The 19,419-nt window shown below is 35.9% G+C and overlaps 2 protein-coding genes across 2 annotated transcripts in view; both read left to right on the top strand.

Annotated features, from left to right (window-relative positions):
• LOC106165731 (uncharacterized) overlaps positions 1-19,419 on the top strand; it is a 45,572-nt gene that overhangs the window by 1,161 nt on the left and 24,992 nt on the right. The window lies entirely within an intron of this gene.
• LOC147762022 (uncharacterized) lies at positions 12,352-17,956 on the top strand. The gene is made up of 4 exons (XM_087011576.1): positions 12,352-13,292; positions 15,260-15,430; positions 15,680-15,876; positions 16,130-17,956. Exons 1-4 carry the CDS (start codon positions 13,265-13,267, stop codon positions 17,507-17,509), a joined length of 1,776 nt encoding a protein of 591 aa, XP_086867702.1. The 5' UTR covers positions 12,352-13,264; the 3' UTR covers positions 17,510-17,956.

Here is a 19,419-nt window from a genome sequence, read left to right as displayed (position 1 = left end):
TTATATTATTTTATTTTAATTTTCGTTTAGAAGCCAGACTTGTCTTCATTCACAAATTTCACCAAAGATTAACATGGAAAGTAAAATACAAATGGTGTGAAGTAGTCCAGGTTGTGCTCAAAGACCTTACAATTATATTCTCTCATTGGCAAGCCTTGGTCTTCTGTTAGTCGCATCATTTAAAATAGCATTTACCGAAAATGTAAAGAAAAACATAACTGAATTGTAAGTGGAGCGACAAAGTCGAACATTAAATAACTAAATGCACAGTAGATTGTAATCGTCTCGATGTTTTCAGCTAGCATACTGAGTGCGAGATACGTTGGTGATCATAATTAAAAGAACATTGTATTTATGCTCTCCAAAATAATTTTTCTATATAAAGGTTAAACGCGCATAATCAAATCTGACATGAAAAAAAATACGACTTCCACTTCCATTTCAACATGATACTTGATATTTTGATCAAGGACCATTATATTTTATACACCTGTCGATTACAAAATGTGTTTCATCTTATACTGAGTAATCATTCTATTTACAAACATGCTCCCCATTCAAGAAGACAATATCTCTTTATCAAGAAAGGTAGTGTTCCCATCTCTCAATTTGCGTTTTGTTAAGCTTATAACACAATGGGCTGTAATAAACATTGATCCACCAGATCAATACATTGTACAAGTCTGCTTCACTGAGCGCATAAATATAAAAAATAATGTGTGAATGGGGCTGTGGACAGTCCGAACAAAAATCTTTGGCACAATGAACAACAAAATTTACTTTGTATGATTAAATATATGTAAAAAGTGAATTTTGTTGTTGAATTTGCTTAAGATTTCTTTTTTCAATTGTTATTTCATTGAAAACCGATTGTGTCAAGTGAGTATCTTTATTTTAGGTTAACATAACAGTGCATTGCCCTTACACATCACATACTATTATGTCACATGCATTTTTTATGCGCAAATATGCATAATGTTCGCTCTTGAATAATTTTCTGGGTTTAAAAGCTGTGAAAAGTGACAATATGATAACTCGTTGCAAAATAACGTATTTTTTGTTTATACTTGTTTATACTTGTCAAGCCATGCCAATGTTTTGACAATTATAGTCTGTAAATACAAAAACTAAAGTGAAATTTTCAAAGTGAAAATAGTTTATACTTCACTTTGTCATATGAATGAATCGGTGGTTTAAAGTCTCTTTGTGTTTAATAATTGATTTTTTTCTGTAATTTTATTATCACTACGGTATCGTAAGTTCTATGTCGTATACGTATACCTCCTTTATTAAAGCAACTACTTATGTCAGTTGCCTGGTTTTGATACACAGAATAACTTTCATTATGAGCAATAAGCTCTGTATCCCGAATAATTATTATAAAATATTTCGTTTGCTAGAATAGCATCTCCCATACAAGTATATGTTTTCTCTTGATTGTCTCTTTGCTTTATGAGTCACTGTAATCTCAAATAATCACTAACATTATTGGCAAGATCATGAGAAAAAATCTTTGAAATAGACTAAAGAACAGTTGATTCAGTACTTAATGATTTATTTCATAAATTGTGTTTCGTGTTGAAGATATGCATGGTGAATAGAAATACTACACAATTAATGGAATTTAGCTGTGCTATCTTAGTATCTTAGTGTTGTTTTGACAAGTTGCCACTTGGGTGGGAAATAAATAATCCATCCTAGTTCAAACTGCAATATAAAAAATTTGATTTGAATGACACATGAATGAAAACCAATTAAAGAGTCCGTTGTCAGTTAGGCCACACTTTTTATGTACAGACACAGATTTGTCTGTACATATTGCCATCATCTGCGTCTGTCGTCGCCGTCGCCGTCGCCGTCGCCGTTGGCGTGCACTCTCACCGTAAACACGATAAGTGAAAAACTGTTTTACCTTTTGGCTTGAAAGTTACAGAACTGATAAATATTCATAATACGCCGGTCAAGTTCGAAAATCAGCATGATCGGGCTATTTGTAGGGAATTTATGCTTTTTTTTTCACTTTTTTCAGCATATATGCAACACCGTAAACATGATAAGTGGAACACCATTTTACCTTTTGGCTTGAAAGTTTCAGAACTGATGAATCTTCATAATACGCCGGTCAAGTTCGAAAATCAGCATGATCGGGTCATTTTTATGGAAGTTTAGCTGTTTTTTTCACTTTTTCCAACATATATGCAACACTGATAACACAATATAAGAAAAACAGATAGGCCAATTGTCAAAATACTTACAGGAGTAGTCAATCTTACCAAAAAGCAGGTTGAGTTCGAAAATCAGCATAATCGGGCTATTATTTTAGAAGTTATGCTGTTTTTTTTTTTTTTTTTTTTTTTTCACATTTCCTCAGATTCAATTCTTAAGCATGTTAACAGTCTCTTTATTTAACTAATAAGATACGTAAAAGTGTTTGTTTGATATTTCCTGCATCTTTACAACATTGTTAGTTGATTATGTAAAAATGATGGTAAACTTGATATTGTGTACTGTATAATAAAGTGCCAAAAATGGAAATAAACTCATATCATTGCAGTTTGTCAGATTCAATCATCCACTATGTTCAGAATCTCAGAATGGAGGAAATCTGACATTTAACACTGTTCTATTGATACTTTTCCCATCTCATCAATTTTCTTAGTTGGTCATATAAAAATGGCAGTAAAATGTTTATTTTGTTTTATGTTAAAAAAGTGTTAAAAATGGAAATAAATCCATTTCAGAACAGTGCTGTCTTGTTTACATTTTGGCATTTTCAAGGTGTGACTTTGAAGTTCCATGGGCCTGAAGACCTTTGCTAGTCACATTTTCTGAATATCTGTGATACAAATATTTTATAATTAAAAATTGATGGTCATTAAGCTGTTAAACATTATGTAATATTGCATCAAAATTTGAAGAAACCCCTATTTTGGGCACTGCTTCCATGATGACCATTTAAGGAAAATCATGTCACTTACTGTTCTCAAACTTACAGGAAAGAAACATGGGACTAAAATACAGCTTCAGTAGGCAATGCAGTCTGTTTGGTTTTTTTTTTTTTTTTTTTTTTTTTTTTTTTTTTTTTTTTTTTTTGGCAGTTAAACAGTTTTTTGTGAAAATTTAATTTTTCACATATTGGCATTTTCAAGGTGTGACTTTAAAGTTCCATGATCCCGAAGACTTTTGCTTGTCACATTTTCTGAATGTCCATGTTATTAGGGTAGTTATGCTGTTTTTTTTTTCACTTTTTTTTAGCATATATGCAGCACCGATAACACAATAAGTGGAAAACCATTTTACCTTTTGCTTTCAAACTTACAGAAGTGATGAATATTCATAATACGCAGGTCAAGTTTAAAAATCAGCATGATCGGGTCATTTTTAGGGAAGTAATGCTGTTTTTTTTTTTCACTTTTTTCAGCATGTATGCAACACCTTTGTGCTATATGATGGTACTGTATGGATGGCAGTAAAATTGTCCCTCGGGTGATCACTAATTAAATTAAGGTCTATAAAGTCACTTGCCTACTCATTAATTTTCAATTGGCCATTAAATGAGATTACATAAAACACTCCTTGAGATTTCCCTGTAAAGTCCCATAGGTTTAGCTCTCTTAACTGTGTCACAAAATTAGGATTTGGTGATAATTGTGCAGATAAATGGTGTTAAACATTTGAAATAAATTTACAACAAAAAGAATGTGTTATGCCAACATGCTATAGATGAATAACAGTGCTTTACTTTTCTCAAACTTGGTGGGGTTATTAATATCAAGTTAATACAGCTAGATAAAAAGTTTGAATAGCAGCTTTATTGGAATTTTTTACGTTTTATTTAAATTTTTTTAAAATTATTTTTCAAACACTAGCATCTTCAAGATGTGATTTTTTACTCCCATCCACCAGAAGTGCTGTGCATTTTCTGTATTTTTGTATATAATTGTTATTTCTTCAGATTTAATTCTTAGGCATGTTAACAGTCTCATTATGGAACTAATAAGATATGTAAAAATGTTGTTTTGACATTTTCTGCTTCTTAACAATTTTGTTGATTATATAAAAATAACAGTAAACCAATTATAATATTGAGCATTGTGTAATAAAGTATCATAAATGGAAAGGAACTCATCATTGCAGTTTGTCAGATTTAATCATTCACTATGTTCAGCATCTGCAAATGGAGCAAATTGGACATTGAAAATAGTTCTATTGATATTTTTCCTATGTCAACAATTTTCCTAGTTGAACATTTAAAAATGACAGTTTATTGATCATTTTGTTTTAAAAAAGGTGTTGAAAATGGAAAGAAAATCATTTCAGTACAGTTATCTCTTGTTTACATTTTGGCATTTTGAAAGTGTGACTCTGAACTTCCATGGCCTTGAAGACCTTCCCAAATCACCTTTTCTGAATATTCATGATATTTTTATTTTTTTATAAAAAATTTGATGGTCATTATGCTCTTAAGTATTATGTTTTATTGCATGAAAGTTGAAGAAAACCCTATTTTGGACACTGCTGCCAGGATAGCGATTAAGGGAAAACCATGTTACTTATGATACTGAAACTTACTGAAAAGTTTCATAAGACAGAAGTGCAGCTTGTGTTTGAAAACCAAAGTGATTGTTTTCTGTTTTGGAGGCAATGCAGGTTTATAGAGTGCTAAACTGGCATTTTCAAGTTGTGACTTATCACTCCCATCTGCCAGGAGCCCTGTACTCTTACTTTGTAACATTTTCTTTATTTTGTTACGAATGATTCTTAGGATTGACATACAGCCAAAAAAAAAAAATTATTAATATATATATATATATATATATATATATTTTTTTTTTTTAATGAGTTTAAGCATTTTTTTTTTCTTTGTGAGTAATTTTCACTGTACCTCATTCTGGCATTTCCAAAGTTTAAGTCTTATCAGCCTGACACACTAGGGACTATTTCCAGACCCTATTGCGCTAACTGTGGATCGATCTATCTCCATGGGAATTCTTGCTAAATTGCAATCAATATAAGTGGGTTAGTTGTCTGTCACGCCTACTGAAACTGGCATGCCAGAATCCTAAGACTCTCAAACTGAAAGCAGATTAGTGAGAAACCCCTTGGAGTTGGATTGATCCTGTTAGATTGATCTAGGTATGGGAACTTAGTCTAATGCTTGATATACATTTTACTTTCATCCTAATCCAATGTTATGCAGAATAAGAATTTGATGTTGGCTATGCAGTTACAGTAAGCATAATACATTAGTTCATCAGAATTGACAGTATCCTATTTCCTGCGTTTTTATTTTCTGGTTTTTGTCTGTACATTTGACAGCTTTGCTGCCTTGTTTATTTTTATGGATGACATCCTCTGGGTACCCCAAAATCGGTGCGAGAGGGCAAAAAAAAAAAAAAACAGTCAAAAAAAAAAACTGCTTAAAGGATTTGCTTCATGCCGTCAGAATGGCCTGAACGGAACATATTCTTCAGAAAACATGCCCAACTAACGATATCTTTATCCAAATACACAAATTAAAAGCTCATTTTGTAAATTTTTGGCTTTAAAAAACGTCCTCTCTGCTTGGCCTGAGAGTTAATGAGCTACGTTGGTCTGATGACGACAATCGAGCCACTGGTGAACAGAGCGTGCTTAGCTGTCAAACTGAGCTGCATTGTCTACCTGTAAGATGACTTCTCTGGCTTCTGATAAAAGTTTATACTCATTCAAATCTCTTACCCGAGGAGTCTAAATCCTCGTGAAGCTGTGTAACCCCATTCCCCGTCTAGTCAATTCTTTAACAAGCATTTAATCATGGTTATCCCAAGTTGTATAAAACACTGCATTTGAATGAGTTAAGGGAAATGTTGATTATTGCATATGAGGTCCATGTTATTTGTGAAATTCAATTTATTTTATTAAACCTCTGACACTCCGTCTTGCATACTTTTATTAAACTGGTGTAAACAATGCCCGTTACCTTTACAAGTCCTATCTTAATCATCCAGCTAACTGGAACTTCCTTTACCTCTTAATTAGAGGGTTAAATGGCATTCAATTTGGCTTGCTTGTACCGAACGCACTCTTTATCTAAGCTTTACTCCAGTTATCTCAGGTAAAAATCTACCTGTGCGTTAGTTACAAAGAGCAGCTCCCGTAGACCTGGGGGTACTACATAAAATCTGAACACCAGGTTTATCGAGGAGCTAGAGAAAGAAAGGAAGAATTTTTCCTGCACAACTTCATAGGAATTTTAACACGGACTTGATCCAGCTTAGACCTCCAAACTAACAGGGTGACATGGGCAATTTTCACAAACAAATCATAAAACTATATTTCAGTTTACCGCCTTTAAAATAAATAAACCGTTCTGGGTAAATTAGAACAGTTATTAAATCGCGAGAATATTTTTGACTTAAATGATGATTTTATTATTAATGGAAATTAAGCTACTATATGAGGTACATGTACATTTGCCGTGATTACGCTGTCCTTCATGTTTTGCGTAAGTCCACATTTTGCTGTATGTGCTTGTAATTTTTTAAAATATGTGCGTACAATTTTTGCAGGTCTAGTTACCCCCTGTTATGTGATGAGAGTATAAATTTGGCAATTAGTTCCTTAGCTTATTTAAATAGAATTGTAGTGTTACTGTAAAATTTTCAACAAGATGTTGGCGAAATAGCCCATTACTCTTTGTAGGTATTTCCTCCGTCAAAGTTTGTCTAAAATTATATTTCAATCTTTACTCTTTCAAAAACAGTATAAAGTTACCTGACATATTTTCGTGCTAAGACCTAATATCCGTTTATTAGATCTTAGTTTCGTGTAAACTTAATGACAAGCCAAGTGTCTCCAGTTCATTCCGTACTCAATTTTACCCAAGCAAATTTTTTCTTGAGTAGATCTTTATAGCACGGTGTTCTAAGCTTACAAATTTGCAAAAAAAAAAAAAAAAAAAAAAAATTGCGTACTGACGCAGAATTTGCGTTTCAAGTTATAAAATGATCAACCTTTTAAATTATTTAATATTTCAGATGAAATAATATTCAGAAACAAATCCTCAATGCATAAACGAATTAGGATAACGAACCATTTTATTACAGCAGTTCCCATTTTTTCTTTAATATAACGCTCTTTTTCCTGTTTTTCCTCAACACGTTTTCTTCCACGGAAGTTTCAAGATACCCTGAGAGCAATTTCTTTTATTAATGTTCGCGACCGTGTTTGAACTTAATTGTTTAAGTAGGCTATTGATATTTAACGTTATTTACAAATACCAATAAAATAACCCCATGAAATAAATGAGATATATTGAAAAATATGAAAGCCCACTAAGACGAGTTTCATACCTGTTATTACCTGGCTTGGGAATGGCAGCGGTGCATAATTAACAGGTTTTATTGTTAACGAGCTCTTGGTCAACTACAATGAATTTTAAAATGCATCAGCAATTAGTAAGCTTGCCAACCGATGACAGTATCTAAAAGGCTATCAGCTTTTGATACGATCTAAAACACCTGAGGTGACCGAGATCGCGAGGATCGCAACTATTGTCACCGAAGTTAGTAAGTTAGTCACGGAAGACCGTCACAGGTAAAGAAAGATAGTCAAGGAGTGCTGCAATTTTGGTGAATCCCACGCCAACACACTGAGGCATAAAGAAAATTGTTCAACTCCGTTCAACATAACTTTCCAAAATCATTCTGTCTGTTTGCACCATGCAGCTCAGTTGAGTCTCATAGACCTTTATCGTGATTGTCGTCACAGTACCACGTGACCCAGATCTGTTGCTTCATTTATGCATATTGAGGTGAGGTTTACTAAAACGCTTTTTTTCTACTAATAGATTGTTTTTATAATTTTTAAATGGCGGGGATCGATTAAAACATACCTCTAGTGTATAGATTGAGTGCTGAATCTTCAAAATTCGAGAAATGGATTTTTACATGAACATTGTCCTTTAAGTAAAGGAATGTTGTCAGTACACAGCTGGAAACACAAATTTAACCACAGAAACACGTATCAAACTAACAATATGTCTTTATCCATGCTCTCAAAATATTAAAGCATTGTGAATAGGCTTCGTAGAAATGTAAAAAAGAGTCATGAATTGATATACTTCATATTACCAAATCTATTTAAGGTTATTTCATGCATTCATTTGGTATAGCAATCAATAAAACAAATATCAATCAAACATTGTGTCTTTATTTGTATTCTCAGAATATTAAAGCATTTTGAACACTTCACAGAAATGTTTAAAAAATGATGCAAAGATATGCTTAATACTACCAAATCTATTAAAGGTCATTTCGGACGATGCCATTTTGTCAACTTCAACTCACACGAAGCAGCTAAACTGTCAGGTGGCCTGTCCGACCTTCAGCCCACCAAATACCACGACGCCCTTGTCGACCCTTTTTTCACTACAGAAAACCTGGTATTTATGTGCTGCTTTGTACAGAATGTCACAGAAATGTTTCGGCCGCCGCCAGCCTTTCGCACAATTGTAAAAAGATGATATCTCCATGGCCAATATCAATGGCATACCAATCCAAAACGATGGCGCCCGTTCTCTTTATGACTTTTATTGTTGTGTAATTTGAAAGGAATCCTAGAGATGAATTTGACAGCAAAGTGGCCGCAATTCCACGTGGCGAAAATACGCATGCGCAGAAAGCTCATTTCCTTGCAAATTCAATAACGACGTTTGCGACAACCGACTTCGTTGGGGGCTGGGGGGGTTTTTTTTTTTTTTTTTTTTTTTTTTTTTGGAGAACGGGCGAAAATCCGTGCGCGCGCAGGATGTCATCCATAAAATTAAAAAAGTGTGGCCTTATGTAAACTTACAGCTAGGCCAATAAGACCGTTCACAGTAGGTCACGGTCAGTGCGACCGTGACTCCTGATAACCCCCGCGTGGATAATAACAGGGCAAATAGCGACAGTTTAAGCTGTTAAGTTATCAATCGTAACCATCTCGGACTCCCCGCTGTCTACATCGTGTCCCGTCAAGCAGCCTGTGCAATCATACGCCCCGCTAGTTCCAAGCATTGTTCTGGTGTAGAACGGCACGTGCCCTTTGTTAAGACATGGAAGACTAAATGTTGGGTTTAACCATGGTTCAAGCACTGACGATATTTCTGTTTATTCACCGCATTCCAAACTTCGTAGACATTTTCAAAAATAGAATTTTGTACTTGAATGAAATATAATTAATTTACCGATGTTGCCCTTACATTTTAATTTTGGCTTACTTAGGTGAAGCGTCACGATAACATGCTCAAGCAAATTGAAAAAGTGAAGAATGGATATGGCAGAATTATGCGGTGATTGTCTTTTTCTATAAAGTGGAATGTGACCTACAAGTATATATAATGAAACAAATTATTGCAGACAATGAATAGTCGGTTTATTCACAATTAACACGGAACGTCCATACAGTAAACTACAACAATTTTATTAAAAAAAATTAAAAATGGCAAAATAATAAAATGGCTCTTACGAACAGTCATTTAATTGAAAAAGTGCATTTTCCTGATAATCATTAATCTAATATCCGGATGCACGGCCTTCCCTTTTCAACACCTCCGGAATAACTTTGTTTATATGGTTTATGTACTTTATACATTCCTCAGTTGTGACCGTCTTCCAGAATTCCTGCATCCCACTTATAAGTTCATCTTTTGTTTTTGGCTTAGTGTATTTTCTTAAGTGGTGTTTCATCGTAGACCAGATGTTTTCTATGGGATTTAAGTCTGGACTCTCGGGGGGAGTTTGAAACCAGTTTATTGCATTTTCCTTAAGAAATCCTTTAGTTTTCCTGCTTGTGTGCTGGGGGGCATTGTCCTGTTGGAATCTATGATGATTCGGCATCGACGTCTTAATGAAGGGGATGAGGTAATCGTTAAGTATCTGGATGTACGAGTCCGAATTCATGAGGCCGCTGAATATGGCTATTTTCGTTGCACCCCTTTTAGATATACCTGAAGTAAAATAAAAATTCATACATTAGAAGTTATTATACCGCTAAATATAGCGTACTTTACGGCGCCGTTTTTTGATATAACTGAAAAAGAAAAATATGGAGTAATTATGCTAGTGCTTATGGTGGTGTCTGTGATTCGTGACACCTATTTCGGGAGACGTAAAAAACTGCTTGTCACCTTATTTGGAGGAATCTATTTAAATAATCAAAGGCCATGAAAATATTGATGTTTGCGTTTCTTTAGATGGATCTAAAATAGACACTAAGGGAAATATAGCGACAAATTCTACATTTTAATTAAAACTGTGTTTATATGTTACAATACATAATAAGATGTAATATACATTAATTTTGCTACTCACCGGCCCATACATGCACTTTGTAAGGGTGCTTAACTTTCGCTCGCAGTGGGGGTGGTTCACTTATATCGTTGCCTTCGCTGTCGTAGACGACTTTCCGGAATACAAAACGGCCGTGGCTGTCCATTTGTACTGTGCATTCGTCTTAAAGGGAAACAATAATTAAATAAATTACTGGATACTGGAATATGTTTGAATTTGAGATGTGTGCACTTTTGCAACTAACGCTCTACAGCTGTTATGTATTTCAAATGCAAGGAAAAATGTCTTCATATTCAAACAGCTGATTGTTTTTGCCTTGAAAGTAAGTTTTGCACGTATTAGAAGAAAATCCAATAGTTTTTCAAAATATCTTTATAAATATTAACCTGTTAAATGAGACAAATGACAGGTCGAATAAGTAAAATCTATGATTGGTAAAGCCGTACCAGTCCATATCACATCTTCAAATTTGTCTTCTACAACCAATGCCTCTTTACACCATTGCACCCTCTTTGGTCTGTTCACGAGTTTCACAAGTTGACAATACCCCTTCCTACTTCGGATCCATCCCAACTTCCTGCGCATTCTCTTCACTGATGCCAAACTGACTTCGAGACCTAAATAAAAATGAAAAAATTACAAATAACTACACGACACGACGACGTACTCAACGAGACGCAAAAAAATGTTGTCATCGTTTATGGGAATGTTTGATAAATATCTGGAATATATGAAGATTTGAATATTTAGCGTTAAAATGAAATTAAGAGCATGGGACATCACAAGTAGTACACATGTAGATTATCGCGTGTTGATCCGTGTTTGAAGAAATAGTAAAACCTACCTGTTCGTTCTTTTAAGATTTCCCGTAAATCTTTTGCCACCAGTTCCTTGTTTTGGGTCATCTCTTCATCAATAACATTTTTGTGGATCTCCGTAAACTTCGCAGGCCTCCCCGCTTTTGGACGATCTGCGAGGCCAAATCCCTCCCCCCATCTTTTCAAATGTTTATATATTCCCCTTCTGGTTACTGTAATGTTGTCTTCTGTCAGAAGGACCTTAGCAATACTGCTGACCCCGTGGCCAGCTTCTTTTAGAAGCACAATCCTTGTTCTAATATAATCGCTATACCCAGGCATTTTTGATAGTGAAGGGTTTATGAAAATTCCCACTTTTTATACAGTATTTTATGCAAATGTGACACAATGACAGGTAAACACAACTGCCAAGATTAGAGAAAATAATTATACTCAAAATGTCAACCTTTTGGCATTTAAACACCTTGATTGCAATCAAGTGCTGAATTGAGTTCGCAAACCACCCGTTTTACTGTTGCTTATCTAATTGATCTCAGCGTGCCTTGCCATGTCACAAACAACACCCTATTCAGGTGCCAAAGCCCGATTTTGGACCGGGGAGAGTCATAATTAAAGGTGTTTATTTTTACAAATTGATGATGAAGGGCTAGATTAATTAGACAGCTTGATTTAGGTTTGTCAACTGCCACATCGACACGCGCTACCTGTGAGCGTGTGCCTTTACATGTACACTCATTAAGCGTTCTGAAATACTTAAATAATTTTGATTTCATAAGTCAAATGTGTTGATTATTACAAAATGACAAAAATGAAATAAAAAATACGTGCATTAATCACCTGCTGTAAAGAGTTTTAATTATGTGTTTGGTTGAAATTCGTTTAAATTTCAAGTTTGATGAACAGCGTTATCATAGCAAAAGATGCAATCTTTTCTGTCCACTGCTGTTTAGAGTATATACAATTGATTGGTAGGTTGTTAATGTGCACTGTATTTAATGATATTTCTTGTTTATCCCTTGACTTTGAGTGCAGAAATCCTGCTGAAGCAGTGCGAAGTGCATACAATAAAATCGCAATCTGTAATTTCACAGGCAGTCAAACATTTACTGTACTGCACTGTTAGACTTAGTGTAGTAATTAAATCATTTAAACTGAATAATATTTAAGAATGAATTCAAAAAAAGTTTCTTCTAGAAAAGCCTAATTTCGTTTAAATTTTATTTGAATAACCTTCACTTTGCAATCTTGCTTTTAGGCTCAGTTGCTGCAGACGAATGTAATTTTTAGCTTTATTTCCCTACTAACTGATATTATCGGCAGCAATTAAGTCCAGCAAGGCGGAAGACACCTTTTGATCGTCCTGATGCGAGATATGATCAGCGATTAAGCCAAAGCACGCGTAGCTAGTCACTCTCTACATTGTTCTGACACGAGGTATGAAGAGGTGACACTAACTCTGTTTCCACGGAATTTGATATTTTCAGCAAATGTTATTATAGGAGGAAATTGGAGGGCAGGCAATTTCTTCGAAATTACATACACAGTTTTCATCGACACTCAAATAGCAAATTGACAATAAAATGATAACCATTTATAAAAAAAATATTCATGACATCACTATAATTAAGTCCCCCCTAATCCACTGATTGGCCAAGAATTTTGTAATGTTAGATGAAAATTAATCTTTCTGCACGTCGATTTACAGATAATATTACGCAAAATAGGATTATAAAATGTTCAGTTAAATTTTATTTAGCAGTAATTCATTTTAAATCACAACATATTTTTTCTAATTATCCATTCGTCTAAACCATTATACCTCTTATTATAGATTAATACATTGGTCACTGCACACATCAAGTTTAATTTTTTGCATTCACGGCCCGGAATTTGCTTCAGGAACCCAGGCGCGTTAATTATAAGTACCTGAATTTGAAAGGACGGCTTGTTAACTTAAATAGAGCATTGCGTTTACCTCTGACTAAAAATGGCTTCATTTTTCTGGTATAAGTATGGTCACACAGGAGGACTTTTCAATCACATTCCGTTTCACGGGATAAGTGCTGATACAGAAGGGTTCCTAGAGACTAAACAGTTCCAGTAAGATCAAGCCAAGAGAAAACCAAGAAGATCATGTCTTCTCGACAGCCAGGAAAGATTGGTAAGTACAGATGAAAATGAAATCATGTCTTTCGCATTCCTGTTCCCAACCAAAGTTGAGCCCTGGCTCTCTCGAAAAAGTATACCCCCCCCCCCCCCCACCCCATATTTATTTAACCATTTCACCTCTTCAGCCCTGATTGTTACATTTAACATCAATAGGAAAGATGTGAATTAAATTTGTTGTTGCTGGACCCAGTGACATTAATATAAGGTTGTTTTAATAGTACATAAAATCGCACCAAGAGCTCATTGGAGTACACATATATAATTACACCCTTTACAGCAACCGGACCCCTTAATTGATGTACACTGTACAATGCACGTTGCAATATATTGCCACTTTCACCTCCTTTATTGTTCTGTATGAAAAGAAAGGAAGTTGTTTGAGTTTAGTTCAATAAAGGCAGTCCCTTAGTCCGAGGTGCACAGCTTTTAGCTTCTGTTGCAGATGATTTAACTTAAAATAAATTAATTGATATACTGCTTTTTCTTTAGGGACTTTTAATTAGTTCACATTTGGAGTAAATATGAAATTATACTTGAAACATCTATCTTGACGTCCTGACAGACGTGTTTAGATAAACGTTTATGTACGAACGTTGCTTAGTACTGTATAGCAAATGCATATCTCCCGTCTCGACAAAATGAAGAGATAACTTTGAGGGAAATTGTCAAGACTCTTTCTTCTATCATACCGGTATATTAATTATCGACGGAGACGCACGACCAGATATTACCTCGTTTCGATGTTTAACGCACTAATGTAGATCAAATTAACCTTTCAGGTCTATGCCTGACATCACTTAACAAAACTCTAGCATAACATTGATTGCCAAGTGTGGTTGTTTTATGTCGGCGACACCATTTCAACCTTTGTAAAGTGTGACTTACTGCATTTCTTCAGAAATGCGGGCTATAAGCAAGCAATGATGTACAGTATTTGCCCTTATAAATGCATTTGTATTTAAATATTTAGAATAGTGATAAAGTTGTTTTGAGACTGCCTGTTTTTCAAAATGTCCTCAACATTCCTCATATGAAGATGATAGTGGTCGAGAGAATTGTTCGTGATATGTTTCGAGAGGAGAATAAATACGTACGTAATTACATGTATACACAAGTACAGTTAATGTACGCTGCAGGAACAGGAAAATATTTCGGCGTCATTCTTCAAATATCAACTGTACAAGTGAGTCCCTTTTTTGATGCTTTTTAAGTTTCAATACAAGTAAATAACTGTCCCACAGACCAGTTGTACAAATGTTTTTCGATTTTTTCTTAAATATGTATGTTTACATGTGTGGTGTATCAAACTCCATCGCATTGAAGGATGAGACCAGCTTGTGACCACCCTTGCAGATAAAATCGCAACTACATTGTAGGGCTTCTTATCTGATGCACGTTTGCACGTTGTAATTGCTCCTTTCGCCCCCGTTATTGTTCTCTCAGAAAAGATAGGAAGTTGTCTTTGTCTTCAATATGTTTGAGCTTAGGCAGTCCCTTAGTCCCAGGTTCACAGCTTTTAGCCTCTGTTGCAGATGATTTTATTTAAACTAAATTAATTGATATACTGATTTTTTTTCTTAATGCAATTATAAGTAAGCGACATTTAGAATATATATGTAACAATTATTACACTTGATACATCGTAGTGAAATTTATCTTGTCGTCTTGACAAATGTGTGTATATTTGTTTGTAGACCTTTAACAGTGCTGGAGAGGGTACACATTTGCACCCATCTTAGTGCCATGAAGAGTTTACTTCCTAATCTCTGTAGTGGCGATGCTCTTCATGTAGTACATTTTTTAATATCATTCAACTAGAAAAAAAGACATTTTCATAAATTAACCAAGGCTTATAAACACGTCCTGAAATAATGATAATGTACAGCGTATTTAATTTTTTTGTTTATTTTTATTGACTTGTAGATTGAGTGTTATGTTGCCAAATACTATTATTTGCAGACAGATATGCAGTGGTAGAGTGCGATGATGGTGGAGTCGTTAGTGTCGACACGTCAAAGTTAACGACGGTAGACGGGGGGAAAGTAATGGTTGGGGCCCAAGTTACCTGTCCGTGGCCCACAGAGGAAGATCCCAATGCTGAATGCACCGGAGTTGTCGTCTTCACCTCTAGTAAGCCATCCTACTCCTTATTTTTCATCGATAATGCATGTGGAGGTGGTTTAACTGGGATACGCTCATGTGCATTCTCTAAATATTAGTAATGAATATATTCATAACATTTCATGGTGCTTTTTGTTTGATGGAATTGAAGTTAAATAATAATTAAATTAAAACAAATATATCTAAGTGAAATTGTGGGCACCTTTCAAATTTCATACCACAGCATAAATAAATGCACTTAAAATTTGCACTTTTTAGATTCAAAGTCAGCCCAGGTCCAAAAAGAGAGGGAGCTGGTTGACAGTGAGGAAAGTGAGAGCGAGGAAGGCAGTACCGTTTTTGAAAACTCAAGCACTTCTGCGGAGGCGAGCCCCGAGACCGTCACAGCAACGCCTAGACAAAAAAGAAAGAAGTGTAGCCGACGTCCAGCCGCACAACCCAAGAAAAAAAAACAAGTACGTAAATATCCGCAGTCTTAACGCAATGAACTGAAATACTCGATTATATTTAATTTATATGCTGTTGCAATATGGTAAATGGCTACAGTAATGTGATTTTCCCCATTTTGCCAATGGGAGATCAAGGTTTTTGGGCAAGATTAATCCTGGTACTGTACATGTATATGTGTTATTTTGCCCTCTTTCTTCACTGTTGTATCATACAATGAAAATATTTTCATACTTGTAATGACAATTTTTTCTTATCTAGGGTATTACAGTTTTAGCCTCGGGCAGCCCTGGAGCCACAGAGCCCGAGCCCCAGTCACCTACGATAATCAGGTGCGAATGTCGTCCGGCTTTAGTTAAAATTCAGGAGATGGTGCAGGAGAATAACACACTATTAAAGGATCTGCTGGGAAGAGTGTCGACAGGAGACATCCCGACGGTGTCCGAAGTTTCCTCTACAGCCTCTGTAGCTAGGACGCCGGCAGCTTCTTTAACAGCCTTTGCAACAGCCAGGACCGTCGGTTTAGGACACGCCCCCTCAGAAACCTCCTCTCAAGTACCAGTAAACACAGAGTCGATCAGTGACATCCCGACTGTGCCCGAAGTTCCCTCTAGAGCCTCTGTAGCCAGGACTCCGGCAGCTTCTTCAGCAGCCTCTGCAACAGTCAGGGTCGTCGCTCTCGTGCACGCCCATTCAGAAACCTCGAGCTCCTCTCAAGTAAACACAGAGTCGATCAGTGACATCCCGACTGTGCCCGAAGTTCCCTCTAGAGCCTCTGTAGCCAGGACTCCGGCAGCTTCTTCAACAGCCTCTGCACCAGCCAGGGCCGTCAGACACGCCCCCTCAGCAATCTCCTCTCAATTAAACCCGCCATCTACTTTGCCCTCGACTGATTCTGAGTCTTTGCCACCTTCGTCTCTTGGCTCTCGTCTCCCATTTTCTTGCCAGCCAATTTCTGACATTGGCACTGCACGCGGGTCTCGCATACATCTTTCACCTCTCCCTGTCTCTCCACAATTCAACTCTACTAGACTACCGGTTTCTCGGTTTATTTCTTCATCCACATCTACGTCTCGCGCGGCTTCCCGTGTGCCCGTTGCTAGATCCCTTTTTCAAAGCAGACTGTCTTCAAGTCACGTAATTTCTCCTTCACCTGCACATAACTCACATAACTCTCCCCCATCGACTCCAAACTGGCACCTGTCACCCGTGCACAGTACCCCAGGCTCCGTCTTTGCCACTCCTGCTACACCTCTCCCATTTCCTACTCTATTACAACCTTTAACGCCCTTTCAACAACATGCTAGCACTCAACCACCAGTACCGCAAACATACCAGCTATCAGACAGAAAACTATTAAACATGAAAACAACAGCAAGCAGTTGCACAAACTTCTGTGTAAAACTGATGTCTACGATTTTCTCAGCTGAGGAGAGGATTGATCCGACGCGCAACATACTGGGGTGCAGGAGAGCAGATATGGTGAAGGAGCCCATGTGCAAAGAGAGAATGTTGTACATAGAGCGCTCTGTTAAAAAATTCTATCCTGACGAGGCGAGATTACCAGGATTTTGGTCAAAATGCACAACTGCCATGAATACGGCCAATAGGAATTTGAGGCGGAAACATCACAACAATTAATACAACGATAACTCTTTAATTTTCATCAAAATTAATTTTCCTGGGGTCACTAGCTACTTTCTACCACCATCCTACTAAATGCCAAACATTTTTTTCGCTCAAAGTTACTCCTTTGATGTTTGTTTAAATTTTTATATTCACTTAGGTGATTATACTTCCATTGTAATTTAAAATTAGACAGTTTTCTAATCCTTTTTGGTCGTATACAGCATTAATTACTCGTTCCCAAAGGCTAAGATGAGTTTTAAGTGTTTAGTGCAGTGTAAGGAAGAACTACTATCGATAATGGCATATGGCAGTAAAATGTTATAATCCCTTTAATCAAAACAAAAATAAATTACAATGACTAGGTAATACGAACATTTATTAAATAACAGTGTAACCACCATTATAAAGTACTACCTCAGTCTATGTACAGAATAAAATGGATAAATTGATTATTTTCTATGTATTTTTGTTTTTTTTTATTTCTCACTAAACCAGTCATACAAGTAAATCAAAATATAAAAAGCCTTTTGCCGAAATAGCATTGAAACGTAAGTTTTTCTGCTTCTTCCTGTTCTGTTTATTACTCACGCCATTTCCATACAATTAGCTTACATCCAAACAAATCAAAACGGTCATACTATCATTTTTTATTTACTTTCTTCAAATTGAGCGTTGGTTTGTGTTTACACTTGTTTATTTAAGTGAATATGCTGTTAATTGTATTTTCTGCTAAACCCGCTTTATATATTCCCGTTTAACTGACGAAGTACAGTAAGTAGATGCTTTGATTTTTGAAGTAATAAGAAGCGGTGCAATATTTACTGGAGAGCAATTAGCGGCTATTAATGACATCACGCCTAAATGCACACCCTTCCTGAATAAGACGGTCGCCCCCTGCCAGGTTGAGAGATCGGGACACGCTCTCCTGCCACGCGACTGGTTAAATATCCATTGTTAAACGATCCTCCTACTTCCATTGTTCACAAAGTGGGCGGTAGGCTTGGTCACGGTGAAGAGTAACCGTGTCCGTAGACACGATCACGGTAGTGAGAACAGATTAAAAAGCCTAGCTGTAAAGTAACTGACTTTTCAAAACATCTCGTCTGTATTTTTCAGTTCAATACGCCTTTCATTTTGACATGGCGTTAACCTTGTGGTAATATGTTTAACATCATTTGGATGTAACGTTTATTCATATGAATGATATCAATGTCCTTTGTTAAACAATTTTTCAGAAACAAAATGGTTTACACACAACAGCACTGAGCGTGCTAACCCTGACCCAACTTTACACATAGAATGAATTTAAAGAATCATCATTTCAAAAGGTCAATGCTCTTTTTTTTCAGTGTATACTGCATATACTTAGCCTCTATTAGGAAAAGATAGGAAATAAGATAGATAGAATAGATAGGAAGACAGCAAACCGGTTTGCATTTAGGGTTCAGTTAAGCTGTAGCACTGTGTTGTCCAAATTATACATTTGACCTTCGTGTACTGTTTTTTTACAATGTGTGTGTAATATGTTTTATTAACCAGTGTATCGATTATCAAACTCTATAGAGCATCGTGTTTCCTCTTTTATTTCTACGTTTTCTTCGTCTTCCTTGTAACGTTATATTAATATGATAATATATGTTTATGCATCTGAAATATTTTCTTCAGGTTCCCAGGAAGAGTTCTTACAACCCTTTCATTTTACTTTGTTGTGTCTCTTTGCGTTTATATACTTACAACATAATATAGTTGTACTTCATAATACTCATACGCGTCTTGCTTACTGTCCGATGCAAGTTCCCCTTTTCCTGTGTCATGAATGACTCTATCTTGCGTTTCACTGTTCGTTTTTATCCCCGTTTGATTTGTTGTCTTGCTCATAATTACTTTCATTCAGCCTTTTGTATTAATTGTAGTCTTTAGGG

Source organism: Lingula anatina, chromosome 4, assembly GCF_051362555.1.
Source record: "Lingula anatina isolate TDL-2025a chromosome 4, LinAna3.0, whole genome shotgun sequence".
Lineage (NCBI taxonomy): Eukaryota > Metazoa > Brachiopoda > Lingulata > Lingulida > Lingulidae > Lingula > Lingula anatina.
Note: the sequence above shows the minus strand (reverse complement) of the source record. Positions and strands in the feature narration are given on the sequence as shown.